At 36.0% G+C, this 20,197-nt stretch overlaps 1 protein-coding gene across 1 annotated transcript in view; it reads left to right on the top strand.

Annotated features, from left to right (window-relative positions):
• The first annotated feature begins 156 nt into the window (after positions 1–156).
• Positions 157–20,197, top strand: part of LOC141336340 (uncharacterized) — a 75,666-nt gene continuing 55,625 nt past the window's right edge. The window contains exons 1-23 of the mRNA XM_073841914.1: positions 157–248; positions 326–521; positions 612–780; positions 2,546–2,619; positions 2,725–2,813; positions 3,015–3,097; positions 3,185–3,272; positions 3,446–3,548; positions 12,414–12,534; positions 12,624–12,739; positions 12,876–13,028; positions 13,644–13,847; positions 13,992–14,183; positions 14,882–15,031; positions 15,116–15,245; positions 15,881–15,952; positions 16,178–16,375; positions 17,802–17,955; positions 18,094–18,182; positions 18,286–18,428; positions 18,960–19,166; positions 19,292–19,352; positions 19,733–19,816. Of these exons, the coding sequence (XP_073698015.1) occupies positions 178–248; positions 326–521; positions 612–780; positions 2,546–2,619; positions 2,725–2,813; positions 3,015–3,097; positions 3,185–3,272; positions 3,446–3,548; positions 12,414–12,534; positions 12,624–12,739; positions 12,876–13,028; positions 13,644–13,847; positions 13,992–14,183; positions 14,882–15,031; positions 15,116–15,245; positions 15,881–15,952; positions 16,178–16,375; positions 17,802–17,955; positions 18,094–18,182; positions 18,286–18,428; positions 18,960–19,166; positions 19,292–19,352; positions 19,733–19,816 (2,947 nt within the window). The 5' untranslated portion in view covers positions 157–177. The remainder of the gene's footprint in view (positions 249–325; positions 522–611; positions 781–2,545; positions 2,620–2,724; positions 2,814–3,014; positions 3,098–3,184; positions 3,273–3,445; positions 3,549–12,413; positions 12,535–12,623; positions 12,740–12,875; positions 13,029–13,643; positions 13,848–13,991; positions 14,184–14,881; positions 15,032–15,115; positions 15,246–15,880; positions 15,953–16,177; positions 16,376–17,801; positions 17,956–18,093; positions 18,183–18,285; positions 18,429–18,959; positions 19,167–19,291; positions 19,353–19,732; positions 19,817–20,197) is intronic.

The following is a 20,197-nucleotide window of genomic DNA, read 5'->3' as shown; positions in this document are numbered from 1 at the left end:
CTGAAGCATCCAATTATTTAAAAACTGTGCGTTAGTGATTCCAAATAGAAGAAAATGCAAATAAACAGATCGAAAGAGCATGAGCCGTTTGGACTTTGAGGTTCGTGGAGGAGTGTATAAATCTGAGCTGCTGCAGGTTCACAGACGCTCACAGTCAGAGATACGCAGACAGACAGGATGGAAGTGAAGCTGCTGTTTCTGACTGTTGTTCTTCTCTCCTCAGCGCTCCTCACACTATGCGACCCACTGTGAGTATCAAACAATCGGTTTGTTCATGGATTCACTATTAGATCTGTTTTCAAACGCTCTGATTTGATCTCCTCAGATTTATTCTGTCAGCTCCTAATTTGCTGAGGGTGGGTTCCTCAGAGAACGTGTTTGTGGAGGCTCAGGATTACTCTGGAGGAGACCTGAACGTGAGGATCATAGTAAAGAAATTCCCAAAGAAAGACAAGGAGATACTGTCTAAATCAGTGATGCTGACTGTAAACAACAATTTCCAGATCCTTACAGATATAAAGGCGAGAGCGCAACAATTAAGTACATTGATGTCTCATTCTTATTACTGTATTATCAGATATATTCAGACTAACATATTGTCTGTTTTACAGATCCCTGATGATAAGAACTTTTTCTCTGATGATCCTCTGGAGAAGCAGTATGTGTATCTACAAGCTCAGTTTCCATCCACCACTCTGGAGAAAACGGTCATGCTCTCATTCCAGTCTGGATATATTTTTGTACAAACAGACAAGCCCATCTACACACCTGCTAGCACAGGTATGATTAAAGGCAGGGTAGATAATTTTTATTTTTATTTTTTGTCTCTCATCATTAGCCTCTGGCATGGAATCTTGAAGATGAATACATGAGAAATAAATAAATAAACAGGGGAAAAAGTTTTGAGATTTCTGTTGCAATAATGCATAGTAAATGTGGTCAACTTCATATGGTTTTATTTTAACACATTTAACACATAATACAAAGTAAAACCCCCAGTGTTAAATTAACTACCAGTGTTTAAAAAAATCTTTGAATTTAGTGCAGAACAGGTAAATCTTGCTCCGACTAAAGTGACTTAAACGCACCTGATGTCGTAATGACGAATGTCCCAGGAGGGTTTTATCTTCAGTTGGTTTCATCTAATGCTGTGGCTGAAGTCAGTTGTAGTTCTTGTATTTCTGCTTGTCTCATTTCTTTTTTCTCTTCTTGTTTCTCTTTCTTTCTGTGATTCAGTTTGTTAACAGCAGGTGTTCTTCACTCTCAGAAAAAAAGGTACAGCTCTCTCACTGGGGCGGCACCCTAAGGTACAAAAGTGAAAAGGTACCAATATGTACTTTCAAACCTTCAAGGTACTGCTATGTACCATTTAGGGTAGGTAAGCAGAGGTGGGTAGTCCAGGTGTCAAAAAGTAAAAGTCCTGCCACATGTTTGTTCCACCCATGAACCCAGCCAGCTGATCTCAGCAGAGGTGGGACTAAGTCATTCCTTTCGAATCAAAAGTTAGTCTCAGTGATGAACACCTGCTGTTATTGAGAATTACAGAGAATCAGATGTTGATGTTTTATTGGTTAAAATGATTCCACCATCATGGAAATCAGTGTTTGCTTTAGTTGGACTCTTGACTTATTATGTTAGATCTTTCTCTGCATGAACAAACGTGGTGTTGTAAAACAGTGAAATCAGCATGCAAGTAAAGTTTTGCTTTTATAGTTAGAAATGAATACAAATTCTGTTGTATGTAAGGCACATGCATATTTTAACTCTTTTGCTATTTAGACCAACGCAGACATCAATAACCAGCATGTCAATCTCAACAATGGTGACAATCAACAAAATTCGTAATGCTGCAATGCATGCTGGGTAACACCATAGTAAAGATGGCCATCATACACTGCAGCACAATGAATTATTGTCACCACTGTTGGGGATCGTATGATAAGTGTTCATGTCTACTGTAAAAGCCTGAGCTGCTGCAGTCCCCTTTCCCCCAATATTAAGCATTACAGTGATAATTTTAATAAGACTTTTTCTCCAGTCAGTGATAGTTGAATGTCGGTCAACAAACCTAAAAGAGACCATTACATGACGTTCACTCATATGATTTAAAACAGAACCTGTTAACTGATCTGCTACCACAAGCTTTTGAATCGGCAATGTGCAAACGCTTGTTGTGAAACATTATTGCAATTGCTTAGAAGCAAATGTCTACAAGCCTGAGCTGCTGCAGTTCACCTCTAGTGAAAACATTTCATCAGTTCATGGGTGGAACAAATATATGGCAGGAATTTTACTTTCTGACCCCTACCCACCTCTGCTACTCCTTCAAGGTCCATTTTAGTACTTTGAAAGTACATATTGGTACCTTTCCACTTTTGTACCTTAGGGTACCGCCCCAGTGACAGAGCTGTGCCTTTTTTTCTGAGAGTGTTTTGTAATGCTTAATCATCACCCAATTAATCAAATAATTATCTAATTAACTTTGACACTGCTATGCATAACGTTCACACTTTTCAAAGTATTTCTGCTTTGACTTCATTTGCAGTTAATTACAGGATTTTCTCTGTGATGCCCAACATGACACCACTCAGTCAGTCTGAAATCACAGTGGAAATCATGGTATGCACACTCACACTCATTCATGACATTTCAGCAGTAATGGGTAACATTGCACTGATGATCTTAGCTGTTGTAGCGTTGATGCTGATTTTTGTGTTTCTGAAGAATCCACAAAACATCACAGTTTCATCAGAGAAGATATCTCCAGTGAAAGGGATCAAATCTGGACAATACTCCATTCCTGAGATTACCAGGTGAATAAAACACTGCCCGGACTGAAGCTATTCAACATGAGTGAAACAAGAAAAAATATATTTTTATTCAATTTACAATTTACAATATCTATTCATTTTTAGTAAACAGTAGAAAAGTCCAGTTCATGATCTGTTGTCACCTTTTGTAATGTTATGAAATCAGACATGCACATAATTCTAGATGTGTTCTCTTTGTTTCAGTACTGGGATCTGGAAGGTGGTCACACTGTTCTCAAACACTCCTCAAAAGAAGTTTACTGCACACTTTGAGGTCAAAGAATATGGTAAGACCCGAGTCAACCAACTGCATGTTGTGAATATGATAAGTCAAATACTGTATTTGTTTATTTGTGTGTCTGGTTTGGTTTTAGTGCTTCCAACAATTGAAGTGAAACTAAAACCCAGTAAGTCATTCTTCTATGTGAGTGATGAGAGTCTGACAGTCGACATTGAAGCCAAGTAAGACCAAATATGTTCTTTTTAATTGTATTAAAAATGTATCTACAGTGTCAATACATTGATGTAAAATAGAAAAAAAATCCATATATCTGATATGATCCACGTCATCCACCAAAGAAAAAAGAGGCGTAAACAGCTTATGCAGTACAATATCAATTACTATGCTTATATAGGTACCTGTTTGGAAAGAAGGTGGATGGAAATGCGTTTGTGGTGTTTGGTGTGATAGACAATATGACGAAAACAAGTATTCCTGCATCTCTGCAAAAAGTTCAGGTGAGAAACATTATTGCATAACATGTTAAATTCCCTTTAAAGTGAACTTCAGATAAAACTCCTCTAAATGCACCAAAAATACAGGGGTTGGACAAAAAAAACTGAAACACCTGGTTTTAGGCCACAGTTAGTATGGTGTTGGGCCTCCTTTTTTTGGCCAATAGAGCATTTCGTCTTTGGAATTGTCATATACAAGTCCTGCACAGTTGCCAAAGGCATTTTGAGCCATTCTCCTCTTGCAGATCAGGGGTCAGGTCACTACATGATACTGGTGTAGGAAAATGTTATCTGACTCGCTCCTCCAAAACACCCCAAAGTGGCACAATAATATTCAGATCTGGTGACTATGCATGCCATGGGAGATGTCCAACTTCACTTTTCTTGTTCATCAGACCACTCTGTCACCTGTCTTGCTGTGTGTACTGGTGCATTATCATCCTGATACATGGTACCACCTTCAGAGTACAATGTCTGAACCATTGGGTGCACATAGTCAACGTTCACACCTGTTCTTACTGGTGGAATGTGCAGCAGTCAGTGAAGATTGGCCACCAGGCTGCAAAAATATAGCCATGAAACCTCCAACATTATATTGGCCAGTGTTTCAGTTTCATTGTCCAACCCCACAGAGTGGTCTTATGAACAAGAAAAGTGAAGTTGGACATCTCCCATGGCATGCATAGTCACCAGATCTGAATATTATTGTGCCACTTTGGGGTGTTTTGGAGGAGCGAGTCAGATAACATTTTCCTACACCAGTATCATGTAGTGACCTGACCCCTGATCTGCAAGAGGAGAATGGCTCAAAATGCCTTTGGCAACTGTGCAGGACTTGTATATGACAATTCCAAAGACGAAATGCTCTATTGGCCAAAAAAAGGAGGCCCAACACCATACTAACTGTGGTCTAAAACCAAGTGTTTCAGTTTTTTTGTCCAACCCCTGTAGAGCTTAATGAAAGCTTTACTGTCATGTTGAATATTTACAGTATTTACAAAACATATGAAATAATATAGAATGTTTAGAAAGGAGATTGAAATCAAATACAGACATCAAGAACCAGCATATTAATCTCAGAAATGGTAACAATCAACAACATGCTTCATGCTGGGTAACAGCATAGTAAAAACTGTCATCATGCATTGCACTGTTAATTATTATTGTCACCACTGTTGAGGATCATATAATAAGTGTTCATGTCTAACAGTTTAGGCTTTTTTTTTTTTTTTTTTGAAGCAATACATAGGCATTTGTTTAATATGACTCTTTTGTAGTAGCTGAATGTCAGAAAATAAATCAAGGGGGAGAAACCAACAAAACAACATCTAAAATTTCTCAATAAGAGATTCTGCAGACAAAAAATAAAGTCAATCTGGTTAATGAGTAAAGCTGGTGATGCTGTGTGTAAAGTTGTTTAATCAGATCTTGTGAGATTTTTTTTTTTTTTTTTTTTTTTACAGAGCTGTAGTTGAAGTCAGTTGTAGTTCTTGTGTTTCTCTTTTCTTCAGTGATGTTGCTTGTTAACAGCAGGTGTTCATCACTAAGGCACAATCATCATTTAATTAGTCACTTAATTAACTTTAACTCTTTGAGGACTTGGGATTTGAACAGAACGACTTGGTCCCATCTCTGACCTCCTGCTAAAAAAACTGCTAATTAGCAAATCCAGGTGACTGGAACAAAACAACTGGTGAGGACTTTTACTTTCAAAGCCTGGACTTTCCACCTCTGCCTGCATGCACTGCTTCAAGTCAGAATTTGATCGAGCTGTGCAGCGCTGCGTTAAGTCGAACACACCTTTTATTTATTGTCACCATTGTTGAGATTCAAAAGCTAAACCTTAAAGGGGTTATCCGGTGCCGCATGTACTTTTACAAGCTGTTTGAACTGAAATAGGGGAGAGCGGTTATTTTACCATAGTAAAAGTTAATTTCTGGCTGGAATAAACTTTTAATTTCTGTTTTTAGTATTCATTTAAAGTTAGACAAAACTGATATTATTTTAATCTCCAATTTGTTATTTATCATTTTAGATAGGTTATTAATGCTTCGCAAAAGAGCAGAAGACACTAACCTGTTTTAAACTCCAGTCGCGCAGCTGGGGAAAGATGTAACACCGTGTTACAATATTCCCCGCTGTTATTAAACTATGTTATTCTGTGACATTAGCGGTGCAGTTTACACGACTTACTTCTAAGGATTTTGATAAGATACCTCAAGAAACTGGTGAATAAAGTCTGACAATCAATGTTTAATGTTCAGAAGTTATTATTTCAAGTAATGTAAAGCATTTTGGCTGGTTTATGTGTGTGGTGTTCTATGAGAGCTGTGTGTGGAGGAGTGGAGTGTTCTTCTGAATGTCTAAATGTGTTTCATCTATCTGTCCACATTGTTTTGAACTAGTGTACAGCTGTGTGTTGCCATCACAGCCGTTCAAAGCATTGTTGCGATGTGTTCATTTTCAAACTCCAAAATTCGATTATTATTTTTTTTTTTTTAAACGTCATTACTTCATTTGAAAAAGTTAACACATGTATTTTACTGACAAAATATTTTAGTTTGTTGTGTATATTTATTTCATTCGATCAGATAACATTTAAAGCTGTCATTTGGTCGTGTTACAACGTACCCCTCAGATGTTACAATGTACCCCACCTACGGGGCATGTTGTCACGTTTCACTTCCTTTCTATTGAGGTAAATAACGAAAAACGTATACACTGTAAATATGAAACAAAGCGATATATTTGTACTAGACAAGTGTGAAAATAACGTGGATTAAAAAATGTACTCTGAACCCCACGTGGATTTACATAAACCGCGAAATTCAAAAAGTGTTAGGTTGTGCCCCGCTCTCCCCTATGTGTTGGGGGAGTGTGTACACAACCCCCCTAGAATGACAAAGATCCGCCCATTAATTTTATTTTAATTTAGTAAAATAATTTGCCTCTTCTCATATCAAGCCGATCTCAGATGCTTGTCGTTATGGCCTAACAAGAGGCAGAGGCCGCTCCTGCGATAGTTGATAGACAGCCGTGTTTTAGTATAGACCCGCCCCTAGTGAAAACTGACAGCACTGATGGAATGTGACTGTCTGCAGATCTACCTAAATGGGTTCATGTTTACACGAATCATTTCTCACCATACTGCTTTATAAACGAGGGTCAGTATAAAGCTTAGCTTTGTAACGCTAGATGGTTTAAAAACGGTGTCCCTCTGGTTGTGTTCAGATCCCAATCACACTCTTGGTGTTCCCGGTCAAAAATGACCGGACTCCAAACAATTGCTTATAAATCTCACATTATGCTAGATTTTTAACAAATATTGGATTCAATCTTTTTGTCAACTTGTTTTCTTTCATTTAGGACTGGTTTTGTGTTTCTATTTGCATCTGATTAATCGTAGGCCTCATTTATCTGAGAGTAGGTTCCTTGTTTTTTGAGTGAAAAAATCATTTTTTATGAATAATTTTCACAATATGAGATAAAAAATTATGAAAATTTGCACAGTTTCTCACACTAGTGTGCTTTAATGATTAATCAGGAAGTTTGCTTTTAAATGCTTTTATTTTGTACAAAATTGCAAAAAGTCACACTTGTGGTGTTCCCGGTCAAAAATGACCGGACTCCAAACAATTGCTTATAAATCTCACATTATGCTATATTATCACCAAATATTGGATTCAATCTTTTTGTCAACTTGTTTTCTTTCATTTAGGACTGGTTTTGTGTTTCTGTTTGCATCTGAATAACTGTAAGCCTCATTTTTCTCAAAGTAGGCACCTCATTTTTTGAGTGAAAAAATCATTTTTTATGAATAATTTTCACAATATGAGTTGAAAAAATATGAAAATTTGCACTGTTTCTCACACTAGTGTGCTTTAATATTTAATCAAGAAGTTTGCTTTTAATTGCTTTAATTTTGTACAAAATTCCACAAAGTCACACTTGCCAAAAATGGCCGCCCATTGAAAATGAATGGGGAAGAATGAGCATAAAGGCTGGAATACACTACATGACTTTTAAAATCTGAACAGATTTTTTTAAACAATAGGCATCATACACTTACCAACTTTGTAAACAGTGACAGAGGAAAACTGGCCATCATACACTACATAAGGATAATACACTAGCAGACTTTGAAGTCTGATCACAACAAACTCATGCAGAAACGTGCGCCTTTTTGCTATGAGTCGCATAACAAATGAAAACAGTATAGGTTCTCAAATGGGCTAAAAATATCAAACATGTTTGATTATCCTCCGACTAGATGAAATCAAAGTCTGAAGCTAAAAATTCGGAGTCTGTGACCATCATACACTACGCAATTTTTTTATGGAATCCATCGACTCAAATCTGAAGATTTGCCCTGACTTTCAGCAACTATCCTCAGTTTCTCCAGACTGTAAATCGGTGGAAAATCGGGGCAAAAAAAATCACAATTAGTGTTCAGTTGCATGTTGTGCTCCTGAACATTTAAAACATTATGACAATAGGTTTTGAGAGAAAATGAAGAGATGCACATTTTGTGCCCCAAAAGATGTGAAAACATCCATGGTCTGTTGCAAATGGAGAGCAAACATTTGCAAAATTTATTTGAGAGTCATGTGAATAATTAAAAAAAAAAAAATACCATTTGCAAGACACATAATGCTAGTGTCAATGCATGCATGAGTTCAAACAACAACCAGGTGTTCGTTGAAGTGGTTCTCTATATGGCAATGCTAATGTGTTTTTTTTTCTGTCACAATAGTCAGATTTGTTGTTACATGATATTGTCTCAGTTTGACAGTGTCTGTTTGCAGGAACTGAAATATAACAGTTTTGGTTTGTTGTTCCATAAAATGTTATAATATAAATAATCTGAATGTGTTCTTTTTTGTGTCACAATCGTCAGATTTTACAGGGAACTGCATAAGTGTTAATTTGTGCCCCTTTTTAGAAAATAAAACCATTTCGAATAAAGGTCCTGTTTTTTGTGATCTCCCCCATTCACTTTCAATGGCCGGACATTTTTGACAAATGTGACTTGGTGCAATTTTGTACAAAATAAAAGCTTTTTAAAGCAAACTTCCTGATTAAACATAAAAGCACAGTAGTGTGAGAAACAGTGCAAATTTTCATATTATTTTGTTTATTTTTTGTGAAAATTATTCATAAAAAAATGCTTTTTTCACTCAAAAAACACGGTAACTACTCTCAGATAAATGAGGCCTACGATTAATCGGATGCAAATAGAAACACAGAACCAGTCCTAAATGAAAGAAAACAAGTTGACAAGAAGAATGAATCCAATATTTGGTGATAATATAGAAAAATGAGAGATTTATAAGCAATTCTTTGGAGTCCGGTCATTTTTGACCGGGAACACCACAAGTGTGACTTTTTGCAATTTTGTACAAAATAAAAGCATTTAAAAGCAAACTTCCTGATTAAACATTAGGGCACATTAGTGTGAGAAACAGTGCAAATTTTTATAATTTTTTGTTTCATATTGTGAAAATTATTCACAAAAAATGATTTTTTCACTCAAAAAACATGGTACCTACTCTCAGATAAATGAGGCCTACGATTAATCGGATGCAAATAGAAACACAAAACCAGTCCTAAATGAAAGAAAACAAGTTGACAAAAAGAATGAATCCAATATTTGGTGAAAATATAGAAAAATTAGAGATTTATAAGCAATTCTTTGGAGTCCTGTCATTTTTGACCGGGAACACCACAAGTGTGACTTTTTGCAATTTTGTACAAAATAAAAGCATTTAAAAGCAAACTTCCTGATTAAACATTAGAGCACATTAGTGTGAGAAACAGTGCAAATTTTTATAATTTTTTGTTTCATATTGTGAAAATTATTCACAAAAAAAGATTTTTTCACTCAAAAAACATGGTACCTACTCTCAGATAAATGAGGCCTACGATTAATCGGATGCAAATAGAAACACAAAACCAGTCCTAAATGAAAGAAAACAAGTTGACAAAAAGAATGAATCCAATATTTGGTGAAAATATAGAAAAATTAGAGATTTATAAGCAATTCTTTGGAGTCCGGTCATTTTTGACCGGGAACACCACAAGTGTGACTTTTTGCAATTTTGTACAAAATAAAAGCATTTAAAAGCAAACTTCCTGATTAAACATTAAGGCACACTAGTGTGAGAAACTGTGCAAATTTTTATAATTTTTGGTTTAATATTGTGAAAATTATTCATAAAAAATGATTTTTTCACTCAAAAAACACGGTACCTACTCTCAGATAAATGAGGCCTACGATTAATCAGATGCAAATAGAAACACAAAACCAGTCCTAATTGAAAGAAAACAAGTTGACAAAAAGAATGAATCCAATATTTAGCGATAATATAGCATAATAAGAGATTTATAAGCAATTGTTTGGAGTCCGGTCATTTTTGACCGGGAACACCAGGAGTGTGACTAGGTTAAATAAAACCCACAAAAAATAAATAAATTTTTTAAAAATTTTATGAGAAGTACTTATACCCTGTGTGAACAAAGTCAGGAAATTTGAGTCCAAGGCGATAACATTAACTAGTATTTTTGGGAAAATGAAAATCTTTTTCGGGTCAATTTGACCCGAACACAACCAGAGGGTTAATGATTAAACATGTTTCCAGCCCACAACTGCATATGAGTAAAGACTATAACACTCAGATTTATGTATTTCAATATAAGGACGGAGTGAGTTATGTTTAAATCATTCTCTTGTTCAATCAGCTATGCCTCAGTAAACACACCGCATTCTTCTCTTTACCACAGTAAACACAGTAAACACACCAAGTTCATCTATTCACCACAGTAAACACACCGCGTTTGTCTATTTTTCACAGTAAACACATCGCGTTCAGATCTCTCAGTACTCTACCCTGCCAGTACGTTACATATAAAGATAAATCAAAGTGACATTAAGTTTACTAACCATTCAGACGCGTCCAGTATAAGCCGTAATTGGGTGATTCTTAGACTATGGGCACTTTTATGTACTTTGGTCATATTTTTAAAAATACATACAATTTTGGACAAATTCCTCTTTATTTGTCAAGCTCACAATAAAACCAACCTAAAAAAAATTCACTACCTTTCTATTATGATTTTTTCATACTTTTCAACCTTCTTATAGGTGTCAAAATCACTGTTTTCTCCTTGTCGCACACCCAGACTTTTAAACTTCAACAATGAAAATAGAGTTTAAAAATATGACTTATCTGGTAACTATTAATGTACCTGAATTAAGCACTAGTAAAATAATTAAAATCCATTATAGTGTTTAATGTGAGACCTCTATCAATATTTCTTTTTATACAAAATATAGCTGTCGCACAGTATTGGTGTCATTTCCACCACAGCACTGTAATGTATCTTTAAAAAGTTTGTGTGAAAGATTTTTTAGGTGGTTTCAATGGAAATGTTCAGGGACATCAGGGGACAGGTTGGACATGGAGGGAATTTAAATTTTCATCAACAACAAATGAAGAAAAATCAAAGTAAATATTGCTTGATCAGTGAATATATTTATTCTACGTCATTTCCACCACATACTGTACCATCAAGGGTGTTATTAAAAAGCTAAAAATTTTAAGTTAAGTAAGAGTATTTTACATACACAAAATGCTAAGTAATAATTCAAAGCCAGTCAGTGAAGCTATCTTCCATTTTTTCACAAAAAACTATAGAAATGTCATTTCCACCACAGTCATTTCCACCACACTGCCCTCTGTGGTGGAAATGACATTTATGGTTACAAAGTACAATTTATATGGATTGTGTAAATAGATTTGCATGATCTGCAAATGTTTCAATCCAGAAACAGTCATGTTCCAGCATAGGGACGAAGCTTTTCTATATTTACCTTAATTTCTTGTCATTTCCACAATACGCTGTCATTTCCACCACCACCATGTCATTTCCACCACACACACATTTTTAAAAAAATATTTAAAAGGTTCTTATCACACATTAAAAAAATTATCCACAATTTATGAACCATGCTCTACTTAATATAAAAACCAAAGTTATTCTATTTTTTAAATAACAGCTGTATATTGAGATGCACATTTGTTCATTGCAGGTCAAAAATAAAAAGTAAAATATTAACTATTTCTCTTGTAATCTAAGTTTGTCCTCTTACAGACCTTAAAACTAGACAAATTATTTAAACTTATGAGACTGTTATGTGACTTTTGAACAAATTTTTTTTTCTTCAAATTCTCAAGGCTAAAAGTGCACCTAGTTGAAGAAACGCCCAATTACCAAACTTCTTTGTGGGTGTCAGCTTGTTTCGGTTCCAACTTCGGTTTTTAAATTAAATTTTAAATGAACAGGGTTGTACAGTGTCTTCAAAGCCACCAAAGTGTAATTTTCCCCCAAACTATACAACTAAACCCCTAACTGTTGTCTAGGCAAGATCCCGTGTGCTATGTAAATGACACGCCCCACAGAACTGTAGGGCGGGGTGAGCAGAGGTTCATTTTATTTAAAGGGCCAGGTACCGCTTGCTGAGATCAGCTCTTTTTTCCAGGTAAAATGAGTGTTTTTTTTACACTACCATAGAGAATTTTTAATCAAAGTATATTACAAACTTTTCGTTTGGACCCTAAAGCATCATATTAACTTGTGGAAAATGGGCATTGGATGACCCCTTTAATGTCTGTGTTTGTTTGAAGTAAGAAATGATAAGGATGTGATTTCATATCACATATTTTACCTTGATAAAACTAATTAAACTGAATATGTCCCTTCCTGCTCACTATACATTTCTCCTCACATAAAGAACAATTTAAATAGGTAGTTGAATGGCTTTCTGTTGCATTTTCTAAACTGATGTTGCTGACTTTCTCATTCATGCAGATTGTGAAAGGAGAGGGTACTGCAAAACTGACCAATCAGATGATCACTGCGACCTTTTCAGATATTAACCAGCTGGTTGATCGGTCAATCTATGTTTCAGTCAGTCTTTTAACACTAACTGGTAAGACTCAACATATACTGTACATTTGCATGTGCATTTTTACATGCATGTGTGTGATTGTATGATAATCTTATTATTGTGTGTTTCAGGCAGTGAAATGGTGGAAGCAGAAAGGAGAGGCATTCAGATTGTGACGTCACCATACACCATCCACTTCAAAAAAACACCACATTTCTTCAAACCTGGAATGCCCTTCGATGTCTCGGTATAAAACAACTAGACAGCTGAGAACCTGAAGGGTATAGAAACTGGGAAATCATTTCATTAATAAATTAATAGATACCACATGTTTTTGTTTGTTTGTTTGTTTGTTTTGCTTTTTGGCCTGTGTTTTATAAAAGGTCTTCATAACAAATCCTGACAAGACGCCTGCTGTAAATGTGGACGTGGAAGTGGTGGCCAGTGGAGAAGCCGTCAAAGGTCAAACAAGAGACAATGGCATTGCGAAGGTTTCTGTCAACACTCTGGGAAAATCTTCTACATTACATATCACTGTAAGACCTCCCAAGTATTGAGAAAAACTATCCATAACATGTAGGCGTTTTAGCCCATTCCTTAGTGCAGAATCAATTTAACTCTGTGATGTTGGTGAGTTTCCTCCTATGAACTGCTTGCTTAGGTCCTCCACAACATTTTATTTGGATTAAGGTCTGTACTCAGCCATTCCAAAACACTATCTTTGTTCTTTAAACACTCTTTGCTAGAATGACTTATGTGCTTGGGGTTGTTGTCTTGCTGCATGACCCACATTCTCTTGAGACTGTTAAAAAGATGTCCCGGTGTTTTCTTTTAGAATTTGCTGGTATAAATCAGAATTCATTGTTCCATCAATGATGGCAGGCTATCCTGGCCAAGATGCAGCAAAACAGGCCCAAGCCATGATACTATCACCACCATGTTTCACAGATGGGATAGGATTCTTAAGCTGGAATACAGTGTGTTCTTTTATCCAAACATAATACACTCTTAGAAGAAAAGGTTATATAGAACCTGAAAAGGTTCTATCAGGCGCTTCATATTTGGAACCCATAAAATGTTTATTAGTATGGCTTAATTAGTATGGCTTATAGAGCTAGTAGATAAATATATATATATAATTTCTTTTAAAGGCAAAAACCAAAGATCCAAAATTAAGAGATGAACAGCAGGCAGTGAAGACAATGACGGCTCAGGCCTACATTCCCAAAGGTGGCTCAAAAAACTATCTGCACATCGGCATTGATGCTGCTGAGCTTCAGATTGGTAATCCAGTGAAGGTCAATCTGAACACTGAACAAAGTCCAGGAGTCAAAGATCAAGACTACACATACATGGTAAAAATAATGGTTATTTTTTAATTCATTTCAACCACAAAAGTATCAATATCAATTCTATATTTAATAACATCTATATTTGATTACTACCACAGCTTGTGACAGAAACAAAGTTGATTTTTACTAATCTGCTTCTTTTTTTAGATCTTGAGTAAAGGTCAGATTGTTCAGGTGCACAGGTTTAAGAGAAAAGAACAAGCTCTAGTGACTCTGCCTGTGACTGTAACCAAAGACATGGTGCCGTCCTTCCGCTTTGTGGCTTATTACCATGTGGGCTCATCTGAGGTGGTGTCTGATTCAGTCTGGGTCGACGTGAAGGACACGTGCATGGGAAAGGTGGGTCAACCATCACTAGAAGTAGTATATGTGCCAAAAAAGTTGTCATTTATCCAATAAAAAAACGATTACATGAAAAAAAGTTTTCATTCATCCAGTAAAATAAATAAATAGGTTAATGGTTCAAATCAATATTTTATAACTTATAAATCTGCCTTAAAACTATAGTTTAAATCACAGCAGAATCTGTGGTTTGTATCGGAGAGCTCTGCTTCTCACAGTACTGTTTAGTTGTTGCCTAATCGAGACCTGTGGGCTCTCGGACAGGCAAGTGCTGCTCCTATCTCTTTGAATGGGGAAACATGAAATTCTCCAAAACTGTTCACCAAGCTTACGAATAAATTTCATATTTAAAATCACAAATAAAATCTGACAAGAACTGCCTCATAAATATTGTTCCTTGTGCCCGAAAGCCTTAAAAAAAGCTTATTTTTCAGGCTAGATCAGCCAGTGTGCATGCGCAGTACGATTGTTTCTAAATCAACAGGGCCTTTTTTCTCTCGAAACATAACGACTTTATTCTTGGAATGAGTTTAATCTCAACATTTTATTTTGACATTTTTTTTTTACACTTAACGAGTTTAATCTCGTATTATGATGACTTTAATCTCGAGATGGTTATGTTTTTCGGATGAATGAAAACATTGTTTCAGTGTAGGTCAGTTTTTCTGACACAGTATGTCTTTGTTTAATAAAAGCTCCAGCTTAATGTGAAGGACAAACAAATCTATGAGACAGGAGATAAGGTCAATCTGCAGATAACTGGAGATCCTGGAGCTAGAGTTGGTCTGGTGGTGGTTGACAAGGCTGTGCATGTCCTCAACAAGAACAGACTTACCCAGACTCAGGTGAAAAGTCTTCTTCAGACTTTAGTGCAACATGATATTTTTGGCTTAAAACATGCTTACCTGGTGTATTTTTTGCATCTCTAGATCTGGGATGTCATCGAGAAGCATGACATCGGCTGTACGGCAGGAAGTGGAAGGGACAGTATGGGGGTTTTCACTGATGCAGGTCTGATGTTTGAGTCCAACACTGCAGGAGGAACCAACACCAGGACAAGTAAATTTTTTAAACATTTATACTACATTTTTATTCACTGGACTAAGAGATCCCCAAGGGTTATTGTCATACAACTAAGGTATTTAGTTGCGTTGTCACATATAGAATTGTCAATCTCACACTAGTAAAGGCTGGAATACACCACACAGCTTTTAAAATCTGAAGATTTTTTAAAACACTGGGCATCATACATTTACTGACTTTGAAAATGAACACACTAACAGACTTTAAAGTTGTTCTGATCCCAACAAACTAGGACAAATTAAAACAATATTTTAAAATCGTCTGAAAATATCAAACATGTTTGATAGACTACGACTGGATGGAATCAGACACTACACGATTTTCTATGGAATCTGGCTCTGACTTTCAGCAACTACCATCAACTTCTCCAGACAGTAAATCAGTGGAAAAAAATTGGGCCAAAAATTGTGTAGGGTATTCTAGGCTTTTTTGTTCACATGTATTTTTCTCTGTTGTCTTTCCTCAGATCCTAAATGTTGTTTGGCTCCTTGTGTCTTAGGTCCTTGGTTTTGGAATATAGCTGATTAACATTACTAAATAGATTCCACCGCTCTCAAATTCTTTAGTGATTTTTACTATACATTAATTAATTTAAATGAATTGTCCTCTAGTGCCTGAGTGTCCCAAACCTGCTAAGAGAAAACGAAGAACTGAGAGTCTCCTGAAGATCACTAGTACACTGGGTGAGAAGCTGCATTTTACTTAGATTTTACTCTAACAACTCAAATCGATCTTCTGGCTTCTTTTTTTTTTTTTTTTTTCACTGTAATCAAGAGACTTCCCGTTTAGGTCACTGTTCATGTTAAAGGTTAAAGGTACACATTTAAGGTACTTCGTACTTCCCCCCTTAATTTCTCATCAGGTTCTCCTACTGCCCTCATAGTTCTACACTAACATCCTCTTCTCAGGTGGACAATATTCTGGTGAATTGAAGCAGTGCTGTGTTGATGGAATGAGGAACAATAAACTCGGCTACACGTGTGAACGGCGAGCCATGTACATTGTCGACGGACCAAAATGTGTAGAGGCCTTCCTTCACTGCTGCAATGAAATGAAAACCCAAACAGAAGCGAAGACTGAAGAGGAGGAGACGATTATGGCTCGTAGTATGTGTCTTTCAGGATTAAGATCGTCTCTATATCTTATCTGTCACACTGTAGAATACCAGCATCACAAAACCCAGAGCACTGAACTCAGATGCTTAGGGGATTGAGTGGTATCTGTGCTTTTTAGCTTCTGTGTGCTTTGCATTCTAAAGCCAGGTTCATAGACGTTTTACGCAGATGACTTTTTTTTTAAAAGAGGACAAAAGTAGCAATCAAAATCAACAAAAGAGCTGAGTTGCCAACTCAGTAAGCAACTTTATATATAGCCGCCTTTGGGAATGTAGGCCTGAGTTAATTAGGTACTTAAGTGGTTAATTAAGCGATGACTTGAGAGAATAAGAGAGAATAAGAGACAATAACAATATTTTGACAATAACAATATTTTGTAATAAGAGAGAAATCTCTCTTATTACAAACCAAACTGTCTTTATTCTCTCCTTAGTCTAGATTTTGAGAATTAACAGGTTTAGATGTTGTTTTATTGAAATATTGGATTGGTTACCTTTATGGTGATTAGTGTTCCGTCTAGTTGGCCAGTTTGACTCTTTTTTTTTTTTGAACATTATGTTTATTGAGTTTTTCCAAGTTAGGCCAGTTTGACTCTTGGCTTTTATGTCAGATTTGTGGGCTTTATAACATTGTTTATGAGAACATGTTTTTTTTATAAAGGAAAAATAAAGATTAGGTGATGATATCAAGAAGAAGGACAATTTTATCACTAACCAAAAGTAGCTGCGCATTAAGCGTTTCAGCATGAATCATTTTCAATAAAACAACATCTAAACCTGTTGATTTTCAGAGCTGTAGACTAATGAGAGAAATAAAGTCTGTATGGTTTGTAATAAGATTCCAAGCCTTTTCAGTTGATTTTATTTAAGGCTGTAGCTGGAAGTCAGTTGTAGCACTTGTGTTTCTTTTTTCATGCAGTGATTCTGCTGGTTATCATAAAGTGTCTTCAATAATCAAACAACTATCACTTAATTAACCACTTAATTACCAAATTAGCTTTTAACACTCTGCTGGTGGCACCCATATGAACACTGTGTGGTGTTGATTTAATACCAGGGAATGTGCTGTGGATTTCTTCTGTTGTTCTCATTTGTAAGCTTCTTAGGATGAATGCATCTGCTAAATCATGCAATTTTCAAATCATTTCAATTCCCAATCACATTCTTGGAGGCCCCCCAACACTGCACATTTTGCATCACTTCTTTGTCTGACACACTGATTTTAGGTCCTAGAGTCTCCACTAATGAGCTGATGATCTGATTCAGTTGTGTCTGAGACATGGAAAACGTGCAGTGTTTGGGGGCCTCCAGGTACGTGGCTGGGAACCACTGGTAGAAAGCACCATTGAAATACATATGACTTGACTTTAAATGTTCTTTTTCTCCCTGTTTATTTATTTGTTAATCTGTTAAAACAGGTGATGATGATGATGATGATGATGATGGTGGTGGTGGTGATTATTGTGATGACAGTGACAAATGTACTGCAGAGCCTCATGAGATTGAGTCCCGTACAGAGTTTCCTGAGAGTTGGCTTTGGGAGGAGGTTGATCTACCTGTTTGTGAAAAATGGTAAGAATGAGACTTTTAGACAAAAGTTGTGATATTTTTGATAGTTTACAAAGTTGCTTTGAAGCGTCCAAAAATAAACAAACATGGCAGGTGTACTCAATGATACATATATTTGTTTGTTATTTTCTCATACTCCAGTAAAACATCAATCATAGATAAAGTGATCCAGCTGAAAGACTCTATTACTACCTGGCAGATCTTGGCTGTCAGTTTGTCTCCAACTCTTGGTAAGGTGAAGCTGCAAATGCAGAATACACGGTCTGAAAAACAACTTTATCATCCAGGAGTTGCTGCTTTAAATCTTCTGTGTGTCTGTGCTCCTCCTCAAAGGCATCTGTGTGGCTGAACCTGAGGAGATGGTTGTTCAAGATTGGTTTTTCATTGATCTCAAGATGCCTTACTCTACTGTGCGTGGTGAACAACTTGAAATCAAGGCCATTATTCACAACTATACCCCGATGAATCTGAAGACGGTATTGTAGATAAGATTAGATATTAAAACCTAATTTAGATTAAGTGCTATAAATTGAAACTGTGTACATCACAGTAAGAATTTATTCTTGAGTCAAATCATTTACAAATGACAACATATACTGTATGGATCCTGAGACTCATTTGAAGTTTTTGAGCTGCTTGTGACTCAAACTACAAATAAGTGTAGGATACTTTCCTGTGCTAAAACCTGAAAAGTCCACCATTATCATACATTTTATATTTAATTCTTTGTTTACACTGAAAAAATGATTTAATGAATTTACTTTTTTTTAAGGTAAGTGGTTGCAATCAATTTGCTTTACCTACATTTAAGTAAACACAGTTAGTTTACCAAGTTTTATTTATTTATTTTTTTAAATGCAGCTAAAATAAATAGATTGCAACCACTTACCTTAATTTTTTTTTTATTATTTAATTAGTGTTTTTTTTTTTCAGTGTACTTTCAAGGACGTTTCTGCTAAACATTGAGGTGATTTGTATCTCACTCTACCGTTTTCCGTTTTCACCAGGTTAATGTATACCTAATGGAGACAAAACACGTTTGCAGCTTTGCCAGTAAGGAAGGCAAATACCAAACAACATTATCCATTGACAAAGGCTCCAGTAAAGCGGTTTCATTTGTAATTATTCCCATGACACTGGGAGATCACATTATTGAGGTGAAAGCTTCAGCTTATGATTTTTCGGATGGAGTGAGAAAGACGCTGAAGGTGGTGGTACGTCTAAAGCCAATTCTGTCAATGTTCACTTCATTTGGTCATTTGCATCACATAATGATCAATAGATGGTTACTATATTTTGAATAACCTAGGGTAGTTAACTCAGTCTCTCTCTCTTTCAGTCTGAGGGTGTGCTGTCTCAACTTCTCATTAAACGTGAGGAGCTCAATCCTGCTAAGAATGGTGAGATTTACTGTGAACCACACAATTACATCACTGTGTTACACTTTCATTTTACAACATGGAAAATCTAAATGTAAGGGTCAAGAGCCCAACTAATGCAAGCACAGAATTGTGATTTTCTCCTTTGGTGATTCTGCTTGTTAGCATCTGTCTTCAATAATGATCAATCATCACTTAATTAATCACTAATGATCTCATAAACTTTAACTCTGCTTCAGTGTTAATTTAACACTCTTATTTTAACACTTTCACACTCTTAAGTGTGGACTCAAATAAACTCCTGGGAGAGTTAATTTAATTAACACTGGTCTTTTCGCTGTGACATGACTCATGACTGTTTCTCCATCTTGCTTTTCTGTTTCTCACCCCAAATGGATCAGGGGAAAACCCTATAAATGTTAAAGCTGACAAACTAGATGATCGGGTTTCAGACACACCTGCTAACATGTACATCTCAATTACTGGTAAGGAAAAAGACTCATTCATGAATGTGTAATGATTATTTCTTTATGCATGCATGTTTTTAAGTAGTGATGAAATCCATGGCCTTGATCTAATTTTTTTGGATGCTCTGGCCGCTCAAAGTGGTTTTCAAATTGTTTTTTGGTTCACTCTTAATGCGACACACAACGATAACATTAAAAATGGTGATGGAAATGCCAGAAGTATCGATACAGTACTCAAAAGAAGCTAAAGCTAGTTGTGACTGCAGGACTGAACACCATAACATATTCCAGTCTTTTCTGTTTCAAGTTTTATTTTGCATGACAGTTCTGAGCTGTGACTGGCCCTTATTTGGAAATTAAAATGATGCACCTCCACTTTTTTTGCATCTCTTTTGAAAG

Source organism: Garra rufa, chromosome 6 (assembly GCF_049309525.1).
Source record: "Garra rufa chromosome 6, GarRuf1.0, whole genome shotgun sequence".
NCBI classification, from domain to species: domain Eukaryota; kingdom Metazoa; phylum Chordata; class Actinopteri; order Cypriniformes; family Cyprinidae; genus Garra; species Garra rufa.
The sequence above is the reverse complement of the archived record's forward strand: the minus strand, read 5'-3'. Positions and strand labels throughout refer to the sequence as shown.